Genomic DNA, 25,561 nt, shown 5'->3' with positions numbered 1-25,561 from the left:
TGTATATAGATAGCTCTAATGCTTGTGTCTTAAGGGTGGCATCTGTCTGGCTTTTCTGTTTCTACCTCCAGCACCTAGACCAGTGCCTTCCTCGCACAGAGAAGAAACTTAATAAACATTTGTTGAATTATTGAATAGAACCATATACCAATAGAACCATGTGTTCTCCATTATACCTAATACTGTTCTTTGCACATTGAGGCCATTCAGTGAAGTCTGGTGAATGGATTTGAGATTTATATGCTGTCTACCACACTTTTTCTCTATTTGGAAGGGGACTGAAGGCAGGGCTTAGTTTGCAATATGTATTCTTCTTGGGAACCATCTTTTTTCTCTAGAGATAGCATCAATATTTGCTTAAGTATTCATTTTTATTTAAACAACCCAATTCAGTCTACTGCTTCATCATCTTCTCAACCTGAAAAGGAGGGTAAAAATAACCCGGAGAACAAATACCTTTCCTATTCACTAACCACATACACACATTGATTTAATATTATTTTCCCATCAATTATATCAGTGCTAATTACTAAACAATGACTTTAACTTTGAAATGTCCCGAGACAGTATAGGAGACATGCCCAACCCTTATAAATAGCTCATGATCCGGAACCAGCTTGCGATTTGTCGGAAGCCACCAGAGCCAGGAATCTCCTTGCCCCGTTTGTCCTCTGATGCCATTTTAGTTAGGCTTTAATTGATCTGACTATATTAATGCAACATTTGGAATATTGTATTACACTTCCTACTTCGGGGCTTCCAATATGAAAGCCAGAGTTAAACTTTGCCAACTTGGCACAGACATTTCCCTCCATCCTGCCTTGGGTATTCAGAGGGTGCTTTTATCTGTGTGAAATGATCAGATTGAATGTAGAACCATTGCAGGACAGCTCCAGAGGGGAGTTTCCCACCGTCATGGCCAGGTTTGCTCTGAACCCCGATGGGCCTTCTTCAACCAACAGCTGCATTTCCACTTCAGCTGAAAGTAACCAGAAGTCTTTGGATTTCTACCATGTTTCCCTTCGTTAATTTTGTGTCATGGACCCCTTTAACAGTCTGATGAAGCCTACAGATAGATCTCTTTTCAGAATAACATTTTCCAATGCACAAAATAGATATAATTGTCAAAATATTAAAAAAAAGAAATTAAAAAAAAAACCCTGACCACAGACCCCAGGTTGATAACCTCTGCTTTATTTTTGGAGAGAATTTCAAATTCTCTTCATTCCTCTTACGACATTCATAGTCCTACAAGATAGAGGCTAAAATACAACCTCAGTTCCTGGGTGCAAAGACATGACTACCATGTTTTAACAACAGGAGTGAATCTTAGAAAGAACTTGGGTCTTTTCTTATTCAGCTGTTCCCCCCTGACTGGTTACCAGTTGAATGACTATCATTCCCCTCATTTTAGACATGATGAAAACTCCTATTTAATATGAGGATGTATGTACTGTAAGATGGCAATGTCTGAATAAATGAACTGCCTATGGATTTATTTATTTATTCCTCTAGTTCTTTTCATCTTTAAGCTTTTACCCACCTATGCCTTCTCACTGGGCATTTTGGGTTTGTTTTTATTTTTTGTTTTCTTGGTTTTTGTTCTTTCTCCCATGACTGAGTCTCTCTCTCTCTTGCCTAGGCACTCACTGAGAGTGCCTGATCCCATGGCTGATTGCCATGGAGGCTTTTGGCCTGTTCCATTTCTAACCTGGGATGCTTCACCTATCCTTAGGCAGCCAGTGCTCTCCTATACACAAGGGCTCACCCTACTGACACCAGACTTAGTGTAGACACTCACTCAATCAGCTTTAACACCACATTGAGCTCACAACTCCTAAACCCAAGTGATCTACCATGATCTACTAATGTCAGTCTCCCAGTACTCTAGAAGTGCACCATCATAACTGGGCATCCCCAGGCATTTGGAATGGGTTCTGATCTATGTTCCTGAACAATTTCCATTCTGGATCCATTTGAAATATGTCACTCGAGCTGACGCTGTGGTCATTCAACAACACAGGCACTGATTCTATTATCTCTAGATCACCAGAGAATTCAAATCCTAGGATTAGGGAATCATAAACTGAGATCGGGAAGGGACCTTAGAGGTCATCTAGTCCAAACCCTTCATTTTACAGATAAGGAAACTGAGGGATAAAAAATGAGGTCAGTTGTCCAAGGTCATATAAATAATAAGTACCAGAGATAAGATCTGAATCCAGGTCCTCCGTCCCCAAATCAAGCGTTCTTTCTAGCTAAATCTATGTCCCCTCTAGCTCTTAATCTATGAGCCTATACAGCTACCTCTGCCTTTGGACTGTTGGCTTTGTCAGCTTAGGTCTATGGAGAATTCTGTAAACCCCTAGCTTTACAATTTCTTATTTCTGACAGTTCCTTTTGGCTGGTGGTCTTCTGGTCTCCTGGGAGACATCCTTTCTGTTCCCCACTCTTTCAAGTAAAGAGATTATAAAATCAAGGTCAAGATACATTTGTGTATAAAATCATATCTTAAAATTATATTACATTACAAATTGTATTGTAGAATCATATTAAATTATGTTATATTACATTATATTGTATTATATTTCATATTATGCTATAATATGTTCTATTATATTATACTGTATTATATCATATTATCACAGACTCTAAGAGTTAGAAGATAACTCAGAGACAATTTTGTCTAATACATATTTGCCAAGGATGAATCTCTTATGCAAGATCCCCAACAAGTGGTCATCCAGACTCTGCTTAAAGGACCGTAAGAGGAGAGGGAAGGGGGTGGCTAGGTGGTGCAGTGGATAGAGCACCAGCCACAGGGTCAGGTAGACCTGAGCTCAAATTTGGCCTCAAGACACTAGCTGTGAGACTTTGGGCAAGTCACTTAACCCCAATAGCCCAAGCACAAGAAGAAGCTGCTTCTTCCTCACACTGTCTAATCTACTTTGGGTTGGTATTAATGGTTAGAAAGTTCTCCCTGCCATCAAGTTTAAATTTGCCCAGTCGCAACTTCTGGCCATGCTCCTGGGCCAAGCATTACATTACATGGCATTATTAAATAGGAATGTTACTTATTTTATTTAAACCTATCAACACAATTGTTGTTGTCTTTTTTTCTAACCCCAAATGTCAATAAGGTTGACAGCGAGAAAAGCTCACACTTTATAAACTCTTTGGCTGGGCATACAGCAAACACTTAATAAATGCTTGTTGAGTGACAAAATAGTACCCATTTCTGTGCTAGCCGGCTGGTTAATATCCCCTCAGTCTAGACTGGAGCAGAGCTAGACTGGCCTCATCCAAACCTTTAATAAAATACACTTGTTCAGCCCTTCTCAGCCAAAAAAAAAAAAAAATTGGAGGAGGGGGTAGGAATCGTAACTGAAGGAAGGAAAAAATCCCAGATACAACTGAGTTCTGACAATCCTAGAGTGAGAGCTGGAAAGGGCTTTAGAAGACCGTCTGCTTCATCCAACCCCTCATATTACAAAGGAGGAGACTAATGCCCAAGGTCACAGAGGCAAAAAAATAAAAAATGGGGTACTAACCCTGGTCCTCAGAATGCATTCCCTTGTGCTTCCTAGGTACCCAAGAGTCCATGAACCCCGTTCGCACTGAAGGAAATAAACACTTAGCCCATTTTAAAATCTCTCCGCCAAAATGCAAATTCCACGGAGAATGCTACCCACTAACTCAAGACCGGAAGGCTGAGGGAAGTTATGGAAACAAATGCTTTTCCAGAAGAAATTTACATCTCTACCCTCTCTCCTGAAAGGCATAATTTGCCGGCTAGTGCATCTTAATGAGTCTTTAAGATGACTTAACATATGGACCTAAGTCATTTATGAAAGGTCAGTCTGGCCCATCTAATTGAAGCTCAGGAGGAGAAGCACCAAAAGGCAAAAGTCAGTGCCTCCTATTTTAATCACATCTTTACAATCACTAAGATCAAGTGCCTCTCATATAATATACGTTTGTTGATTGACCCAAGTATTATAAGAATACATCCTTTTTTTTCTTTCTAAGCATTAGAACCTGCTCATGTAAAGGTTTTCCTCCGCTCTACAATGGGTTAACAGATATAGAGAAGAAAAGAATATGGAGATCATGCAGATCAATGCCTTCAATGTGTAGATGGGGAAACTGAGTCCGAGAAAGGTTAAGTCGCTTGCTCAGAATCACATGGTAAGAGGTAGGAGGTGGTGTGGTACAAAGAAAACTTTGAGCAACAAATGTGAAGTTCTAAATGCTTACTTCAAATCTTATCTGTAACACTTACCACTGCTGGGTGACCTTGAGTAAATCAATTGACTTCTCGGACCTCAGTTCCCTCAGCTGTAATATACAGACTAGCTATATTCTCTGGCAGCTAGGTGGTGCAGTGGATAGAGCACTAAGCTTGGAGTCAGGAAGACTCATCTTCCTTAGTTCAAATCCGGTCTCAGATATTTCCTGGTGGTGTGACCCTAGGCAAGTCACTTAATCCTGTTTGCCTCAGTTTCCTCATCTGCAAAATGAGCTGGAGAAGGAAATGGCAAACCCCTACTGTACTGAAGTACAAAGAAAACTCCAAATGGGGTCACAAAGAATCAGACACAACTGAAAAACAACAAAAATATTCTCCAGGGTCTCTTCTAGTTATACATCTACCAAGATTTAACTTAAGGTCTAGAAAGCTTTCTACTCTATCATGACAGAAGATGTTTCATTTCCCCACTCACACTCCTAGCTTCCCTTGGATGAAGGCACCAGATTTCACAAACAAAACCTTTCCTTATCCGATAGGCCAGTCAGCCTCCACCCCTCACTCCCCAGGAACCCAAGGCTACCTCACCTTTTCCTAGAATGACAAAGTCCTTGGAGAGGGACAGAGGGGACAATTACCCAAGTGTCTCCTACATTCTTTTTCCTCCAGGGACCTTGAGCAAGATTTTGGAACTGGTGAATTGGCAGGCTTTCCAGCATCCACCCAATACTTTAGAACTTCCTAACTCAATACTCCATAACTTAAGGGTTTCATTACAATCACCTATCATATCTTAACAACAAGGTGACTCACTTTTCTTTGTTTTTGTTCCCCAAAGGGAGACTATATTATTAAAGGAGAGGAAATATCTTTTCTTTTTAATCTTCCAAATGAACTAAGCTCTTTCTTCTCCCTCCTTTGCTCACCATCCTCCCATAACTCAACTGGAGAAATGAAATGAAACATGGAAAACAACCTAAGAAAGGATGAAACCTAGCTGTCTGGCCTAGGAGAGAGACTCAACCACTTTAAGGGCATGAGGCAGAGAGAAGCGCCCCGCCAGCTGGCACCCAAAAGCAAAGGCAGAGCTAACCAGGGCAACTGGAACATCTTGCTCCCCATTTGGGCACAAGGACAGAAGGCATGAAGGGCAGGGGTGAAGGCCTGAAGGCCCTGCTTTTCTGTACCAGGGAAGAAATATATTCCCTTATCTACAGGAGAATGAAAAAGAATAAAACGCTTCTTTCAGAATTTTTTTAAGAAGTCCATTAGAAGGAGCATTAAATAGGAGTGAATATGAAATTTTATGTTAAATTAATATTGCAAGGGAATGGTTATAATGGAATGAATGAATGAATGAATAAAGCATTTATTAAGTGCTTACTATGTGCAAGGCCCTTTAAGAAAGCACTGAGGGACACCAACAGAAAAGCAGGCGGTCCCTGCTCTCAAATTGAATGGAGGAAACAACAGGGAGGAAAGGTTTCGGCTGCAAGTCAGACGGAAAGGTCCCATGGTCCTTAGGGTGTAGTGGCAAAGCAGATGGCAATGCCTCTCCGTTAATGTCATTACCAATAATGAAATCTTTCTGTTTTGGATGCTGAACGATTTGACAGGGCCGAGGACTTTGGTGAAGAGAATGTTTTTCTCTGGGTATTTAAGAGCAGCGACTGCAGCCCCCTAAGGGTCTGAGGTCCATGCTGCATTTCCCCAGGGGCAGCTTCCCAGGATGGTGGCTGGGGACACTGGGCTGGAGGCCTGGCTTGGATTGAGGTGATGGCAGTGGTTTGTCTTGCTTGGATGTCCTGGTGCCTCCACTAGGGTGGAGTGCCTGCCCCATGGGTGGCAGCTGGGTACTAGTTGGGCCCTTCCCTGTAAGAGATGCTTCCTCTGATAACGGCTTTACATGAATTGTAAACGGTAAAAATCAGACCATTCAACTATCCCTCTGCCCTCCAAAACATGCCCTCATTAAGCCTGAGTTAACCCAGACTTCTGGTCTACCCTGATCAAATTAAGATCGCAATTCTAAATAAAATCCAAGTTACAATAAAAATGACTTCTGTAAGAGAAATGACAAATCCAAGATGGTCCCATTCCCATCCCAAAGTACAAAGGTGACCTGACATGCTAGATCAAGGATAGGATTAGAGCCTAGACTTTGTCATTGCACTGGTCCTAGAAACTCCCTCGCTAATGCAAGCTGGCACCTTTTCTACGCCTTATGGTCTCAGAGAGCACAGAGAATTCAGTAACCTGCCCAAAGTCAGACAGTCAGTATGGAGCAGAGGCAGAATCTGAACTCATGTCTTCTTGCCTTTGAGACAAATGAAGAGTAGATGAGGACCAAACATAACATGTTGAAAAAAATTTAGTGTGCCCCTCCTCCAAATCCTGAGATGATTCAGTCAACAGAATGTGTTTTCTGCTTTGCAATCAACCATTCAATAAATATTTTATTAAGTTTCTACTTGCTTTATAAGTAAGGCCCAGAGTGAGATACCAGCCAGGATCCCAAAGCCTCCACCATCTCATCTACATGGTTGGTGCCTCTCATGAAGCAAGTAGCCACACTCCTCGGGCCTGCCCATCCTGGATATGCATCTTTTGTCTCTCTGGTTCATCACCAGAGGCTGGCTATGAATTCTTTATCCTCTGGTATCCATAACACTGAGAGGCACTAAATATTCACAGAACATGATACAGTGATTGTCTTCGAGAGGCTTACAGTCTAGTTGGAAAGACAGGACCATAAGACCATAAATTCACTGGTTTAGTGCTAGGAGAGACTTTGAAGCCAGCTAGTCCAACCCCATCATTTTACAGATGAGGAAACTGAGTCACAGCAAAACAAAGGAACAGATAACAAGGCACAGGGCTCAGATTTTAATTCAGTGGCTCACTATTATGAGCATATAGTGATATCTGGAAGCAGTTAAGTAGGATAGTGGATAGAGTGTTAGACCTGAAATCAGGAAGAACGGATTTCAGATACTGCCTCAGGTACTTACTAGATGTGTGACTCTGGGCAAGGCACTTAACCTTTCTTTGCCTCAGTTGCCTCATTTGTAAAAACAGGAATTATTATGGTACCAGGGTTGTTGTGGAGAGATATTTATAAAGTGCTTTGCAAACCTTAAGTGCTAGCTATTAAAATGGGGATAATAATAGCCCCTACCTCCTAACATTGTTATGAAGATCAGATGAGATCTTTTTACAAAATACTTTGTAAACTTTAGTGTACAATCAAAGTATCTATTACTATCAACTATGCGGCCTAGAGCTCTGGACTTAGAATCTGGAAGACCTAAGTGCAAATCAGCCTCAGGCACTTCCTATAGCTGTGTGACGTTGGGCAAGGTACTTAGCCTGTCAGCTTCAGTTTCCCCAACTGTAAAATGGGGATAATAATAATCTCTACCTCCCAGGGTTGTTGTGAAGAGCAAATGAGATATTTGGAAAGTGCCTGGCACACGGTAGGCACTGTATGAAGTCTAGCTACTAGTCACAATAGTAGTATTAATAATTAGAATAATAAGATGATAATGACTGACGATTACTATCATGAAAGTGAGGCTTAAGAGTTAGGAAGACCTGGGTTCAAGTCCTACATTTGACACATATTGGTTATGTGACTAGACAAATCACTCAGCCTCCACAGAGAACACCTAGATGGTTCTCTAAAAGACTTGCAGTTACAGAAAAAGTGTTTATTGAAAGAGGGAGTTTCCTTGCTGTGAGTTCACTAAACAAGTGAAATTACAAATCTAGTCCAAAAAGAAAAAAAAATAATAAATCAAGAAATTATAAAATGGTGCCACTGGAAAGGTCTTTCCAAATCAATTCCCATTCTAGTGATGAGCCTTCTCTAGGGTTCCAGATATGGTAGAGACAGACTTCCAGTACGAGGCACCCAATGCTTCATCTCCAGCTTCATGCAGTGCCTACCTTCTTTTCACCCTTCCTAGCAGGGCCTACATTCCCTACCTTGGTTAATCTTTGGTAGAAGAGAATGCCAGCGGTCCAATCACTTCAAGCAAGTGGCTGGACCCTGCCCAAGTAAAGAATCCTATCACTTGTTACCTAACACTTTGTCACAACAGTCTTTGGCTCCATTCATTCAATCCTTTTTATGGGGGACAGACCATTAGTTTCCAAGCTAACTCCTCATGAAATAAAGCCATCCTCTACTCCTGTACAGAAGCGCCCTCTGGAGGAATGCAGCATGTAGCACACACGCCTATAAATCGAGATGCTATGGCTGCTATTAACTATTTTCATTTATGGTGACTTGAATATTTATTTCCATCACCTTAAGCTGAATGCTGCTCAGTCTTCAGGGAATGTTCACGTGCATAATCAGTCCCATTCAGACAGGTAAGGAAACGGGAATATATTTTGGATGTATTAGTCTTGGGGATTTTCCTCATAACCCAGCATCCGTCTGCATAATGGACAGCTCAATGCAAAGGCAAGACATCTTTTCTGCCTGTCAAATCTGATGTGGAGAAGGATGAATAGTCCAAACTCCAGTCATTTTATGTGACCATCATACCCCTAAGAGGCCTGTATTCCCAGAAGAAAATCTGCTGTTGTTATTGAGGCATTTTTCAGTCATGTCCAACTCTTTGTGACTGCATTTGGGGTTTTCTTGGTAGAGATACTGGAGTAGTTTGCCATTTCCTTCTCCAGCTCATTTTACAGATGAGGAAGCTGAGGCAGAGTAAAGTGACTTGCCCAGGGTCACACAGCCAGTGTCTGCGCCAGATGTGAACTCAAGTCTTCCTGATTCCAGGCCCGGCCACTCTATCCACTGTGCCACCTAGCTGCCTACAAGAAAACAACTCCTCCCTTTTCTTCACATAAAGAATCCTTGTATCTGAAGATAGCAATTAATTTAGAGTCAGATAGGTGACATGGTGGATACAGTGCCTAACCTGGAGTCAGCAAAACCAGAGGGCCATTCTTGTCTCCCACATTTACCTATGGTGTGACTCAAGTCAAGGCACACACACACACACACACATACACACACACACACGCACGCACGCACACACACACTCACTCACTCACTCACCAGAATCAGAAACATCATACAGAAGTCAGCTGCTGTATAGAGCTGAATCACATGTGACCTTGGCTTCCCTAAAATGGCATTGCAGGCATAATATCATAGTCATCTAACCCTTGGGGACCTTAGTTTCTTCATCTATAAAATGGGCAGGTTGAACTAGCTGGCCTCAGAGATCCATTCCAGTTCTGGTGCTAAGATGCTACAATCCCTGAACCTAGAATTCATTCCTGCAGTGAAAAAAGCCATCCCTCACCCCCATGACTCAGAGAGGTACAAACCCACAGCTCATTGTGATAAGTGGGAGGAATAGCATTTTTTGATGACTTTCTCTCTTGATCAAATTTCTAGATCATAAATATGAGATCTAATAAAAATATTTATGACTTCTATTTTGCCGACAAAACCTAAAATCAATTAATAATCTCTCTAATTACGCCACTCCATGTCCTCCTCCTGCATAAATCTCTCATCTCCTCAAATCTTTTTTTTTTTACTATATGAGAGCTCCGAAACAAACTCACATAATAATAAAGATTTCATTTAAACTTACATTTTAATCACTGTCTAATCTACTGAGCCAACTCGAAAGAAGGGAAAGGGTACAGTTCTCCAAGCTTTTATATTATAGCTGAATTTAATTTATTGAAACAAGCTCAAATGTCTAAATGCCAAGAAATTTATATGAGATTGTTAAATACGCTGTCTATCACTTAATAGCCTGTAGAGCATTACGGTATTTTGAAAAGGGCAGAGCGTGGCCTTCAGAGAAATTATATAAAAGAGAATCAATGAGATTTGCTTTTCTTTTCAGGAGGCAAGTGTGAGCTGCGAGTTCTGCCACAAGTAGATGCTTTCTTGCTACCTATTTTTACAACTCATGAAGATTCAGTAAAAAGAATACGGTGAGTAAGCTTGGCTTCAAAGAAGAGATGAGAAAGTGAACCTCCATACCTGCTTTGGCAGGGTTGGGAGCAGACTGGCTGTGAAACACAGTGTGTTCAATAGATTTGGGTAATGGGTTGATTAGTTTCACTGAACTGTATTTCTTTTCCCCTCCCATCTTCCTTCATTTTAATTTGTCCTAATACTAGACAGCTCTCTAAGGAGAGGTGACAGGAGGCATAGAGTTGGAAATGAAGGGGAAGTTGAAACAAAAAATATTAATACAAATTTTTTTTAATAAGAAAAAGCATCCTGGAGCTGTATCACTGTGAAATTTACTGGTTTATACACCAGAACAGGGTGGGGAATCTGCAGCCCTGAGGCCACATGCAGCCTTCCAGGTCCTTGGGCACGGCCTTCGGATGGAATCCAAACTTCACAGAACAAAGTCTTTTATTAAGGAGATTCATTCTGTGAGATTTGGATTAAGTCAAAGGGCTGCACTTGAGGACCTAGAGCACCACATGTGGCCTTGAGGTTGCAGGCTGCCCACCCAGCACTCGAACAAGAATGCTGTCAGTGTAGCTCGCAGCAATGTAAATTAATACTTTTTAATCAAGTGGAAATGGTCTCAATTTAGAGATTCTTAATGGGGGGATGTCATCTGTGGACAGATTTCAGGAGGTCTATAAAACTAGAAGGGAAAAAAATTTCATTTTTATTTCAATATAACTTGTTTCCCTTGTAATCCTATGTATTTTATTTTATGGATTTAAAAACATTATTCTGAGAATAATTCAGTCTCCAATCTGTCAAAAAGGTCTAGAATGCATAAAAATTGAGAACCTCTGATTTAAAGATATTAATAAGTTGATCAGGGAAGGCGAAAAAGGAGAAGGGCAGAGAGAAAGAAAAGAAGACATGAAGGGAAGAGAGAAAGGAAAAAAAAAAGGGGGGAAGAAGGGACAGAGAGATACAGGAGGCAGTCTCTGGTTCACAATAGTGACTGAACTCGAAAATTAAGTTGGACCTAAGGCAATTCTAACTGCAGCTGATGATTCATTTCCCAATTATGAATAAATGCTAATAATTTGGAATGTGAAATAATTTCATATATATATATATAAACATGTAAATAAGCAAATTTAGAATATGTAATAATTTAATATTTAGAGATGTTGCTGAGCAGTGCAGAGAAAGAATGTTTAATATTTAATATAGAACATCCTTTTTTCTTTAGGCATTTTAGTGGTGTCCATTGTACTTCATTCAACAAATATTTATTAAGCACTGCTATCTGCCAGGTGTGGAAAATGGAAAACTGGCCTTTGAATCGGGAACAGCTGGTGTAAAAGTTCCTCCTCTGACACACACTGGCTGTGTGACCTTGGGAAAGTCACTGAACCTCTATTTGAGGTGGTAAGTTGCACAAAAACTGCCAATCTACATTGGTAAAGGAAGTTCCTCACACTCATGAAATCACTGGCCCTTCCCCCCCCAAAAAAGTACTACATACTAAACTAGGCACGCAGGAACACATCTATGAAAAACTAAATAAAATTTACATATGAACATTGGATATGTTGATCACTGATCGTTCTCATTCATTAATTCATGAATTTAGTCTTCTAATAGTCACAATTAAGTAACACGTAATAGATCTAATTAATAAGAGTGACTTTTCTCACTGGAAAGTATAACAAAAATTCTCTTTGGATTCAAACTTTTCTTTCATTCAGACTACCCTCCCCAATCTCTCTATATTAGTAACATTCTTAAATCCTTGCTTCCTTGTCCAAATTCAGTGAATATATTATAAAGATATTAATGGCCACAAATCATAAATCTCTGATAGACAGCTTCATTAAAAAAAAAAAAAGATTCAGGATTACATCCAGAAACTTAGACCTCAACAATTTCACAGTAAATTTAGATGATTTGAAAACTTGGGCTACCATCTGAGATGGGAAGATTTATTCAATGGGCACTTTTTATCACTGTTACAGACAAGAGGGCCATTCCTTAATCACTATCAATGAATTTAACTACATAAAAGAAAATTTGGTGATATCTACTTTTGCCCTTTTCTGTTCAGCAGTGTGCTGGTGAGATTTTTTTAAGTAATATAATTTTAATACTATATAGTGAGGGGATTAGAAACCACACATAAAAAGCAAAGTTAGAGAAATCTGAGATGTTTCATTGTGGGAAGAGAGTTGGGAAGGACACAGTCTCTATTTTCAAATCATTAGAAGGGTGGGAAAGTGAGTAGACTCCCACTGCCTGACTTTAGAGGGGTCAATGAGTACCAATGCTTACAAGAAGGGGGCAGATCTCGGCACAGTATAACAATTCCTTTCTAACAGCAAACACTGTCCAAAATTCCAAGAAAAAAAATCTGATTTTCCCCCCTTTTTCTCAATTCTCAACTTCCTTGACCTTCTTCCAGATTTCAACACTACTGACCATTCCTTCCTTCTAAAAAACCCTTTCTTCCCTTTGATTTTGCTTTGCTCTTCTCTCCTGGTTCTCTGGCCTGCTCCTTCTCAGTCTCCTTAGCTAGTTATCACCCAACTCCTCTTTCCTAAGAGTATATTTCCCACAAAGCTCTATTCTTGGGCCTCCTTTGGTGATCTCATGGGCATTATGGGTATCTCTAACAGTATCATTTCTTACTCCCTTCTGGATAGCTAATTACACCTGGATACTCCGGGGCATCTCAACTGGTAAAAATCAAAATTCATTGTCTTTTGCACTAAACTGTTAAAGCTCTACCCTACTCCATTCCTGTTTATGTCCCACCATTCTCATTCCAAACCGCAGAGTCAAATTTAATTTTTTCTTTTCCTTCAACCCCCAAAACCAATCAGTAGCCAAGTCCTACAGAATCAGCCTTTACAAAAGCTCTTACATCTGATTCCTTGTAGCAACCAGGTGCAATGAAAATAGTGTTGAATTCTGATTCAGTGAATCCTGGGACTGAATGAATCCTCACTCTGACACTAGCTATGTGGCTGTGGGTAATTTACCTCCCTGGGCTTTAGTTCTGTTACCTGTAAAATGAGGAGTCTGGACTAGATGGCCAGGCTTCTGATGTCCCTTTCCCATGCTTAGATTCTATGATTTCATGACTTAATTTACGCAGTCAGCATTTGCTAAAATATTGCTATTTCTAGACCATTTTGATGGCTGACAGAGACACAGATAGTTGAAATGGGAAGTGCCCAATATAATCCAATACGGATGATTGCCATCAACATGGCACGTGTCCAAATCTGCTCCTCTTACATATGTTGATGGAGAAGCAATATTATTCTCTGTGACACGGAAGCATCTTAAGATCAGATTTTCTTTGGCATTTCTGACTTGCAATGTGGTCTCCTGTTCTGTTCTTCCTCAAAAAAGAAAACTAATTTTAGAAAAGGAGAGAGAACACTCTGTACTGTGGTCACCATGAAGCACGCACGCGCGCACATGTGTGTGTGTGTGTGTGTGTGTGTGTGTGTGTGTGAGCCACCATTTCTTTTTTAAATCTGGGAGATAAAGATACAGCAACTACTTTGAAAGGAACTCCATCAGACATTAAATAGTTGGTAGTTGACAAAAAGATGACTCGTAACACCCTGTCAGGGGCCATTCACAGTTCCATTTTGTTTCCTGCTCCCTTTGTTAAAAGTGTTCACTTAAGAAACGGGGCTATTCCCTGCCCTGCCATGAACTGACTTTGCAAGCTTCACAAGTGTGTAACTGCACATTTTCTCATGTTGCTTTAGTGACTTGGTCAGCCAATTCTTCAGGGTTGCTCATGGGGTGGAAATACTAAGAAGGATATTATTTCATAACAGCCTCCTATATCAAAGGCTTGACACATGGAGCAGTCACCAGGGACTTCAAAAGTAAAACAATAATAATAAAAGCAATTCTGCTCGCTCTTTACTGCTGAGCTGCCATCAGTCACTGCATTTATAGGACAAGAGAAGTCTACTTCTATTCCACCACAAAAAGTTTGATTCATTCCTTTACACTTGGACTCCTGGAATTCTCTCTCTGGCTGGGTGTGTGTGTGTGTGTGTGTGTGTATGTGTGTGTGTGTGTGTGTGTGTGTGTATGTCTGTGCGTATCTCTTTGTGCCTATCTCTGACTCTCTTCCTCTCTGAGAGTCTCTCTCTGTCTCACTGTCTCTCTCCATCCTTCTTTACATTTCTCGTGCTCTTTCTATCTCTCAGTCTTTTTCTCCTATCTTTCTCTGTCATCCCTCCCTCTTTCTCTCTCTCTCCATCTGTCTTGTTCTCCTCTCTGTCTTTTCCCTTTCTTTACCTATCTCTTTCTACCTGTCTCCTCCCTCTCTCAATCTCCCCTTCTTTTTCCCTCTGTCTTTCTCTCCTGCTTCCTCTTTTATTGTCTGTCTCTCTCTCCATCTGTCTGTTTCTTTATCTCTCTGTACCTCTATGTGACTCTCTTTCTTTTCCCGTTCTCTTGCTTGCAGAACTTCCAGCTTCCACTTCCCAGTCTGGAAAGATGACTGCAAACTTGCTTGAATTCCTAGTATTATTCACACTCCAAATATCATTCCCTGCTAACCTGGTTCTGGACTCATCTCTGAACTGAAATTGCAGACAAAGGCCTGGCTAATGACTCTGCTAATTCTTAGGCTCTTGGATGCACACTACCTTCAAGAGATAACCTGTGATCATTCTTCTGCCCCTTTTTTCGAAGGTTTCTGTACATTATTTACATTGTAAGTGGTAGGGTTTTTTAGCCAATGCATGAAGGTTCTGAAGGTCTATTTTCATTTAAAATATAAATGGGAATATTTCCTTTCTAGAATTATTTTCTTCTTATTAAACCTCATGTGGTTCATCGTGTTTCAAAACCATGGAAATCAAAACAGCCAATTCCCTGGAGCTAAATAGGCTCTAGGGGAAATGATTTCTGAGAGTACTGGGAGAATATAAAAGCCTTCAAGAATGCCCAAGTGCTAGCCTGTTTGCAGGACAATGGGAAGCCAACTTTCAATGCTGCTTTCCTGCTCAGCATGTCCATGGGCAGATTGGCACGAGTGTCGAGGCTTCCTTTTCACACCCTACTCCATGGTGAGAGAAAGGGTAATCTAGATGTGAAAGCCATGTCAGAAGTGAGCTCATTAGGAGCTGGTATAAGGACAGATGAGCAACAGGACCTTTGGAGAGTGTCAAAATTACCCCACGAGCACAAAGTGTGGACAGTGGACCTGGTAACCACCAAGAGAAAATGCGGCCATTAGCACAGTGTGCACCGGAGACACTTACACATTACCTACGGGTCCTTCTCATCTAGCTGATGCTCGTCAAACAGCCCAGCAGCCACTCATCCTTTATTTTCCTGTTAAAAAGTTCAGAGTGCCACATCAATACAGAACATATTAATGGCTTTCATTTCCTGCTTCGAGTAAATATGCTCTCCTGGGCATCCAGGAAAGGGATGTTGGGCATGGAAGACAAGCTAATGCTGGAAAATGAAGCTGAAGGAAGCTGGGAAATTCAACGGTTCCCTTGGGTACAGAGAGGTTCCATGAAGTTTCCAGAAAACCCAGTCTCACACTTGGTAAACTTTTTTTTTTTCCCAATTTCCCATGAGGCAGAGATAACTTAGAAAATTTATCGAATGTGGCTTCCCCAATCGGCACTTCCACTCACTCTCACTTTTTCTAATCAAGACAACATCCAGCTACCAGATCTCCTAGTCTCCAATAACATAGACAGTGTGCTTTCTCTGCCCCAAAGGTACATTATAGAAAAGAGAAAAGTAAGCAAGGGAAAACTTGGATACACGTGTAGAAATACACATACCTATATACATACACACAGAAAAATGTGTATGTTGTGTATAAATATCCTCCCTACCACCACAACAACCACCATAGATTGTCAGCTCCTTGAGGGAAGGGATTATTTCATCTCCTAACCCTGACACACAGTAGGCATTTAATGAAATACTTGATTGCTCATCTTTTTACCCCATGGACTAGTACAGTGCCTAGCACATAGTAAGCACTTAACATATCCTTGTAAATCGTCTTTGTATATCCAGTACCTGGCACAGTGCCTGTCACGTAGTAAACCATCAACAAATGCTTTTTGATTGCCTGTCATTGTATCCCCAATGCCTAAGTCAGCACCTAGCACACAGTAGGCTCTTCATCAATGCTTGTTACATGAATGATTGACTGGCTTGATCCCACACTGTCAGGCTCTCTCATGTAATGGTCTCTCTATTAAAGCCTATTGCCCTCCCAGGAAATCTTGATTCAATAAAGAGAACAAAAAGTAAAGAAAATATTCAACCTCTGAATTCTACTTATAAAAATGAGATATTCCAATGAGAGCAAAGGTTCAAAGAAACTTCCATTCAGGGATTCTTATTAAGTAATCCTGTCATTAAATTTCACTCTGACCCCAGTCTGCTTACTTATCCTCTGCCTTCTTTTCTACTTGGAGGAAAGCCATTATCTTGCTCTCCCCTAAGGGGCCGCTGGCTCTCAGACCTTTTCACACCTGCTGGCCCAGTCTGTACCCAACCCCTTCCAGCTGCTTAGCTGTGGAAACATGATAATTACCTCCTTCACAGCACTGCCCTTCCCCCTTCCATACAGCACCCCATGGACTAAATCTTTCCCCTGATAAAAGGAAATTACAGTTGGTTTCTCTTGGAAAAGTCATATTTGTTCTCCTGCTAAGGAATTCCTACCTGGAAGCCACCCCCGAGACTCCCAAAAGACATATCCAAATTGAAGACATGTAAGTAACAAGCATCCTCCAAGCCAACTTCACCCCAGGAATGAAGAAGAGTTTTATTCCCCATTTTAAAACCAGAGACGTTTCATAAAGAGCCACATGCTACCTCTTTTCAGATGTCAAAGCCTTTCTACCTCAATGTTGCAATGGACTGATGACCTCCCAGACACAGGTACTAGCTCCAATAAAGCAGATCAAAGCCAACCCATGCCATCCCATCTTACACAACACCTCTCCTCCACTTTCTGCCACAACTACTCTAGAGAATCACCCAAAGGATCTACAGTCCTTCTCAAAACCATTAAACCAAAGAAATCATATAGTTTTAAAACAAACTACAGCTTTGTCTCCAACTACATTACAGTCGTTTAAATTAGTTTATCAGTAAAAAGAAGAGCCTTGAGTCAATGGAACAAAAAACACTTAAGAAGTGATTGCGCAAAAACCATGAGGAAAGTGTGGGGGTTGATATAAGGACCAACACTGGTTTGACACAATTGGACGTCTATAGGCATTTCACCATGGATACTTACCATTCAGATAGGCAGTCAATAAACACTTATTAAGCACCTAAGACATATCAGACTCTGTGCTAAGCACTGAGCATACAAAGAAAGACAACGTTTCACAGTTGAGTCTCAGGTTGTCTTCCCTGCCAAGATCATACAATTCTCCAAAACAATACAGCGGTCAGCCTACACATAACTTCTAAGCTCTAAGTTTCAGCTCTAAGTTAAGAATTGCATCGATCTATCCATCTATCTATCTATTTACCTATGTGTGTATGTATGTACATACACACAACTGTGTGTATATGTATGTGTGTGAGAATATATATTTCACATATAAAATATAGATCTGTAGATAGATAGATAGATAGACAGATAGATAGATAGATAGATAAACAGATATAAGTAAAGTGGATTTCCGTGTGTGTGTAAGGAGGATTTTGTTATTTCTTTTTGGATAACAGGTCCCAGGATCCATGGCCAAAATAGATACTATTTCCCATGAATTCTGGTTGAAAACAACTTCTACTGCACAGTAGCAGTAGAGATATAGGGGTGACATAATTTACACCTGAGCTGTGCTAGGTCATGACCATATTACTAAAGTTAACCTGTGAGCTTAATGTTGGCAAGATGCCTTCTTTGTCTGTTGCCCTATAAAGCAAATGGGCACTGGTCAGTAAGTGGGGAACCCATTTTGGGATTTGGGTAATGCATGGAGGAATGCGTGTACCTGCCTCAACCAGCCCCCATTGAGACTTGGGAAGATTTAGGGGAGTGCACAAGCTGGAATGCTGTGCATGCCTTGATTGGCCTCCATCAAGGCATAGGGGTAGCTGACCCACCCCTTCATGCTGGCCCCTGTGAGAAAGGTGATTTGGTGCTCTCATTATCAGCAACCCTTTTGAGAAAACTAGACCAGTCTTCCAAAGCGGCGTTCCTGTCCTTCTTGCTGCCCAGATCAATAGTGAACCGAGCTAAAGTCCCAAACTCCAGTGGCTCCAATGTAGTTACCTGCCTAATAATATATGTACACACAGTGAGAGTATTCCAAAAGTCTTAGTTCTTTTGTGTGTAGAGACGGACTGAGACAGAGAGATAAGCAGAGTGTGTGTACATAAAATGTATATAATTAGTAAATAATATATAGATATTATACACATACACATGCATACATATGTAACAATCATACAACGATCATATGTATGCACTGTGCATATATATTTAATAATGAATATAACTGAAAACTGTAGAAATAGCATATATAGATACACAACATATATGTGTATATGAACACATGCAAACATACTTACAGATCACAAAATATCAAAACGTATTCCAAGTCAAAATCAATAAAGAACTTATCTCTTACTGGGTCAATATTTACTACATGGCTCAATAAAACCCGATGCTCCTTCTACTCCAGCCAACATCAGGTCATTAATTTCAGTGTGGTTCACTATTTCATAAAATTACAAACCTCGATGAAAAAGTGTTCTCCTCAAAAACCTACGAAGTAGGGGATGGAACCTAAAGACCAGAGGGGATATAGAATGAGGCTTTTCATTCTCTGTGATCTTTTCTTCCTTAGAACCCTGATAAAGACCACACAGATCTCCAAATAGCTGTTTGGAGGGAAAGCTCAACAGTCAGACTTCATGGCTAACATTTTCCATGTTTAAAATGCCCCGTCTATAGCACCAGTCCTAATTGTGTTTGCTGATGTATCACTTGCTATGCATGTAGCAAAGAGAACTACTTCATCTTCCTAATAGGTTTTTCCAAGGGTCACCAGGACCCTAAGGGGCATATTCAGCGCCTCCTGCTAAGCACATTAGAGTCCATTAACATTTTTAACACTTGTTCACACATCCTCTGGAAAATGGATGCCAAAAAACTTTAGAATCTACTGCAGAGAGTATAATGAAATTTAATGAAATGAAAATATTCTCAAATGTATAGAAAATGAATTCCTGCAGGAGGAAAAAAAAATGCTAACTGTTCTCAGAATCACTGAAGAGACCTTGACCATATGGTGGTAAATGTGCTTTAAAAAAAAAAAAAAAAGGCCTGTGTGATCATATGGGTTTTTTTTCCCTTATCTCATATATTTAATCAACAAACATTTAAGTGCCTACTATGTGCCAGGTACTGTACTAAGTGCTGGAAATACAAATACATCACAAATTTTGAGTTTAAAACAAAAGAATCCCTACAAAGAAATGAGAACATATTAAATTTCTATTAAACAAAAATCAAGACAGAATTTTGCTCTATATATCTATCTCACTTTGGTCAGTTAAAAAGGCAAAAAGTCATATAGTAGCTAGGTCATGCCACAAGGTGAGCAAAGTTATAAGATCAATTATTACTCATTAGTCATATCTACACTGACTAAGGGTCCCCACCAATTTTGCTATCAAGACCCCCAAACTTCAGGGTAAAGAGCTATAAAGTAATTCAGTTAACAAGCAGGATTTCCTGGGCAGAAAGACTATGTCCCAGGTGGAGATATGATAGACTAATGATGATGAAATTCACACTTATATGTTGCCATACATTTTTAGTTCAGATGGCATGAGTTGGTTTTTTGGTATGCAATCCCAATAGTCCTGAAAAGCTGCAGGCAAATGAAATTTATATTTCATTATGTTTTAAATACACTCAAGGCGCTCTTTATTTAAAGGAGTTTACTAATTTATCTGCTAAGTAAAGCCGGACTTTCAAGGCAGAATCTTAGCAATGACTCCTTCAAGTATATACTACCAACAACATTCATAAAATGAAATGAGTATAATCAGACACCTAGGCATATAGCAACACTATGAATAGTTAGTTGTAGGATATATGATCTTTGTATTCTCAGGACTTACAAATGATTTGGGGAAACAAAACACACACTTATGTAAAGTTTAATTCAATTCAACACACATTTCTTAATTTATTATTATTTTACATATTTATTAAACTATTATTTGAAATAGATTTAATATTAATGTATTTATTTGTTATTAAATGATTTATTATATTATGTGCCAGGAATTTTGTCCCTGGGTATACAGGGACAAAAGTAAAACAATTTTGCCCTCGAGGAGCTTAGATTCTACATAACGAGAGAGGTCCAAAATGTGAGAAATAACAATAAGGCAAGTATTATAAAATTAAGTTCCAAAAGAATGTGATAGTCAAGAAATGCTAAAAGACATCTCAGTGGTTATTTAGCCTACCTAATGCAGGAATGTGTTCTAATAGTACCTAGAACAAATGATAAGAGTTCATTCTTTTAAACATTATCCATGTCTGGTTAGACTGGACTTCTTACTCCAGAAGAAAGAAGGGAGAAATATAAGTTAAAAATGTCTGTAATGATTGACGAGTCCCTCAACTTGGTTTCCTACACCCAGCTCCCTTTGCCTACCTGTGGCTAGGTCTATAATGGGGTAATGAGCTAAATAAAATAAATAAATCAACTAATCCCAATCACACTAGCTAGTCCTCCTAAGCCAGCTCCATCCTCTAACCAAACCCAAGATTTAGAACTGCATGGCTGTATTTGGACAGGACTTTTCCAAGAACCCATTCATTTCTTGCAATATGGATACCCAGAATGGCATAAGGGAGTGGTGGCTGAAATTTTTTTCATCTCCTAGATCAGATGTACACTATCATCTAGGAATGAGTCTCTAGCTCTATGCCTTGAAATCTAGAAACTAAGGTCGGCAATTGCAAACTTCCTAACCTCCAGTCATCTGTCTGCAGACAGAACCTTTACCATTCCAACTTAGCTTCCTAGATCAAGAAGGGATGCTAGCTTTTTCTACAGCTGTATCTATATCAAAATTCAAGTCAGAGAATGAAAAAGGCTGGGAGGAAAAGAGGAAAAAATCTTCGCGGAAAGACAAAGATTTTTATGATGACTCATGAATTGAAAACCATCCAACAATGGAGATATTGAGATACAGTCATGAAAGTCAGTTGCTAGGTCTATACTCGGGGTATGAAATGGATCAAGCCCAGAAAGAACCTGTCAGCCTCATTTATCTTCATCCAAAGCTCTGTGGCTTCAACCCAAAACCATCAGCCTCACTGTCTCAAGAAGTAGCTGGCACTCCAAAGTGGTAGGCTCTGCACTAAAATTCAAAGTGGTCCCATCATCCTTTGTGAAATGGAGCCTGACACAACAGCTTCCCCAAGGAAGCAGATGTTAGAGTTTGATATCAAGAGTTCTATCGGCACTCTGCCTTTATGTACCAGAAGCCACGGGCACCTGCTCTCATGCAAATTTTATTTTTTGGCTCTAGGCCTCAGGCTGGAGGGGCTTGCCTATAACTCTGGGGCTTTCTCAGCCAGAATCAAGGAATCATGGTGGCTAAGAGGAGAGGCTTCATCTGTTTCTTCATTTTGAAGAGGTGGGAAAGGGAGATCTGAATCTGCAGAAGAAAGAGCACTAAGAAAACCTTCCTTCCTTCATTCTCTGCCTCTAATTGTACCCCGTCCCTCCCCTTTTCCTGTAGTCTCGTTTTCTCATACTCTGCCGATCCAACTTGTTCTCTGCATGATTTCCCTTGAGATTAAAGCACCTCAAGGGGACCCATTATCCCTTCTAAGTACAAAGACAAGTCCCAAACCTGGACTCGGAGAACTTCAGATGATATAACATGGAGGTTTTTTGCTCAGTTACAGGTAAAAGACAAAAATCACCCAAATTCACAGCAGTTCTCATCATCTGCAAGAACACTTCGGGTGCTGGTGGAATTCAACTACAAATTTTAGGGCCAGGATGCTGTTATTATGTTACAGTGATGAATGATGATCTTGACATCTAGCATTAAAGACAGCACGTAAGGTTTTCAAAGCATTTTATTTAATATCTCATCTGACGCTCTCAACAACCCTGTGAGACAGGCGCTATTCATTACTGCCATTCCACAGAGGAGGAAACTAAAGTTATGAGAGGTATAGTGAACTGCCCACAATTATACGGTCAAGTAAAAATCAGAGGCAGGATTTGAACTCTGGTAGGTGTGACTCTTAAGTCTAGAATTCTATCCACTATGCCGTCTCACTGTACTTTATCTCTACCTTTGTCTTACAAATACTTGTGACACATGATACAAAAAACAAACAAATATGTGTCTACAGGTTTCTTGTCAATATCCAAAACAGTAACAGGTGTCTTTCGATATATTTACATATGTATGGATATATACGTGTATATGCATATAAAAATACATACATGTATCAATCCATACATATGAAAGCACAGGTAGATATATAAGAGCAGATATATATGTAGCCAGTTTCGTATACATATCCCCTGGGCCTCAGTTTCCTCTGTAAAATTAGGCAGTTGGACCAGATGTCCTTTAAGGTCCTTTCAAGTTTTAGATAAAAATCAGTGATTCCGTGATAATATGCTTGCATACAGGCATCTAGACATGTGTATGCTTTTTTTATGTTTGGCCAGATGTGATCTCATTGGAACAGGGAACTCCCTTCTATGAGAATTCTTTCCACTGATGCAGATTGCAACTGCTCTGCATCTTAGAGTCTTAAAAAGAGATATCTGAGAGAAGGAAAGGATAAATGGCTACCGAGGGTCATTTAGAGAACACAGAGGTCAAATCCAGCCTCTGACATACATATGCACACATTATGTCATAACAATCACCAAGTTCTTTTTTTTTTTTTTTTTGGTTAGGCAATGGGGTTAAGTGACTTGCCCAGGGTCACACAGCCAGTATGTTATGTGTCTGAGGCCGGATTTGAACTCAGGTCCTGCTGAATCCAGGGCCGATGCTCTATCCACTGCGCCACCTAGCTGCCCCACCACCACCAAGTTCTTATTAAATGCTTCCTACGTACTGTGCACTGGGGTATGTACAAGAGGTAAGAAGGAAATAATCCTTGCTTATATGCACACACACATACACACACACACATAATCCCATAATTATAAAGTAAATAACTACAAACAGATAAAATCACTAAATACAAATATGACAAAAGTTTGGGAGGGAAGAAGGTTCTAGCAGTTGGAAAAAGTTCCACACAGAAGACAGTTGTTGACCTGAATCCTAAAGGAAGAGAAGGAATCTATGATATGGAGGTAAAAAAGGATGTATTTCAGGAATGTGGGATAGCCAATGCTTATAGGCATATAAACACAGATTACATTTCTGAAAGAAGCACAAAGTATAGTGGCCAGAGGACTAGTTTCTCTGGCAAACAAGGTGGGTTTGATGAATAGGCGAGTCACTTACTTACCAGTGCCTCTAAATTAAAGCCAAGTTGCATATCTGCATTGGTGTAGGGAGCTTGGGATTCCTCTCAGTGATGAACTTACAAATCTGGAATAACTTTTGAAAAACTGTATTTCATTGTACACACACACACACACACACACACACACACACACCCCTTCGTTTCCCAATTTACTTCATTTATTAGAAACAGTGACAAAAGACTTCTAATTAGATACCACCAATCAGGAAGAACTTCAGAGGGACTGAAGGGCTGCTATCTATTCTTTGCAAACAAAACAGATTGGCTATTCTCCCCTTAAGAGCAGGAGATTTATCAATAGACAAAAGGATGCAAGAGGCCAATAGATAAGCTGTAATTAAAGATCAGACCCATACATTTTACCCTGACATAAATCTAGCAGAATTAGGATGGGATAAATCCCTTTTCTTCTTTCCTTCCCTTCTCCACCTAATGGAAACACTGGGTTCTGGCTAGATCATTAAATATGGCCCTGCGTACACACAGCAGCATGTCATAATTTGCAGATTTGCTCACAAGACTAATGGCCAGCAACTGAGCCATTTCATACAAGGCCTTTGAAATATGGAGTGACGAGGTAATTTCCAAAGTGGTTTGTCTTCCTTCTGCAATTTTCCCCCTTTAATTAACTATAATGAAATTTCCAGGTACATTTCTGGACAACAAAATGCTTTTAAGAATGACACTCTACCCATCACTTCTGGTGTGCAAAACCACCACAGCCCAGAAATGTATTTCCTAACATCTTGTTTTCACCTTAAAAATGTGTCTCTCTTGAAAAATAACAAAAATAAAAATGCTTTAAAGAAAGGAAAAGAAAAACTAAAGACCATCTATCTTTTATTCATGCACTCAGCATCTTAAAGCAAAAGGATGAAAGAACTCGTATAGTGCCATGAAGTACAGGGAGGAATTTATTCAATCAATATGATCTGATTTGAAAATAAAATTGGATCTCTTCTATTAGGGCATTAGAGAACATTCTGGTGCCTGGTACTTCCGTATATTAAGTAGGCATTTAAAAACTGAAGGCCAGACATTCTTCTTTTTTTTTTTTCCTCCTGCTTTAATTTTAAATTATGGCAAAAGAAAAGATTAAAAAGAACAATCTTTATCCTCTGGAAAATTACAAGTTTAGGGCAATCGGTCATTATCCACCACAGTTTAAAGATAAATGCCAATTGGAAGAAGGGGGAGGGAGGGAACCTACCTTCAAAGAATGCCAGGAGAAATCAATTACAAAAATGTTCCTTTTAAATTCTGTTTTACAAGAAGCATAAAGGGTTAATGATAATTCCTGGAAATGCATTCCAAGGAAATTTCTCCCCCTTCAAAAACATGCCTTATGAATGAGATTTCTGTTTTGATTTAAACACATCTTCCTTTAGCTGTCAGATCACAAAACAAGTCAAATTGACTCAACCTACCCGAATATGCCCAGTAAGGGTCTCCAGATGCTTTCCGCCGGCGGATCTGCACCGAGCTGCCATGCCTGTTTTCATGGAGAGCTCCAACATAGCCTTCTGTCAAAGCTGAAAGGAGAACAAAACAAAACCACACAAGGTTAATCATAAGATAAAACAAAATTTAAAAAAAAATCCCTGCTTAGAATTTCTGAAAAAGCAAAGGATCGTGGGCGTAGAGCTGGAAGGGACCTTCCAATATCATCTAGTCCAGCCCCTTCCCTCATTTTACATTTGAGAAAACTGAGACCCAGAAAGCAGAAGTCACTTGCCCAGGGCCACACTGGTGGTTAGTAGCAGAGACAGGATTTCAACCCCGGTTGGCC

General features: G+C 40.0%; 1 protein-coding gene across 2 annotated transcripts in view; it reads right to left on the bottom strand.

Moving 5' to 3' along the window:
* The window catches only part of PTPRG (protein tyrosine phosphatase, receptor type G), a 790,321-nt gene that overhangs the window by 588,445 nt on the left and 176,315 nt on the right, over positions 1 to 25,561 (bottom strand). For both annotated transcript variants that reach the window (XM_027863786.1, XM_027863787.1), the window contains exon 2: positions 25,200 to 25,304. In XM_027863786.1, coding sequence (XP_027719587.1) covers positions 25,200 to 25,304 — 105 coding nt within the window. The remainder of the gene's footprint in view (positions 1 to 25,199; positions 25,305 to 25,561) is intronic.

Source organism: Vombatus ursinus, unplaced genomic scaffold (assembly GCF_900497805.2).
Source record: "Vombatus ursinus unplaced genomic scaffold, bare-nosed wombat genome assembly UNPS02014773.1, whole genome shotgun sequence".
NCBI lineage: Eukaryota > Metazoa > Chordata > Mammalia > Diprotodontia > Vombatidae > Vombatus > Vombatus ursinus.
Note: the sequence above shows the minus strand (reverse complement) of the source record. Positions and strands in the feature narration are given on the sequence as shown.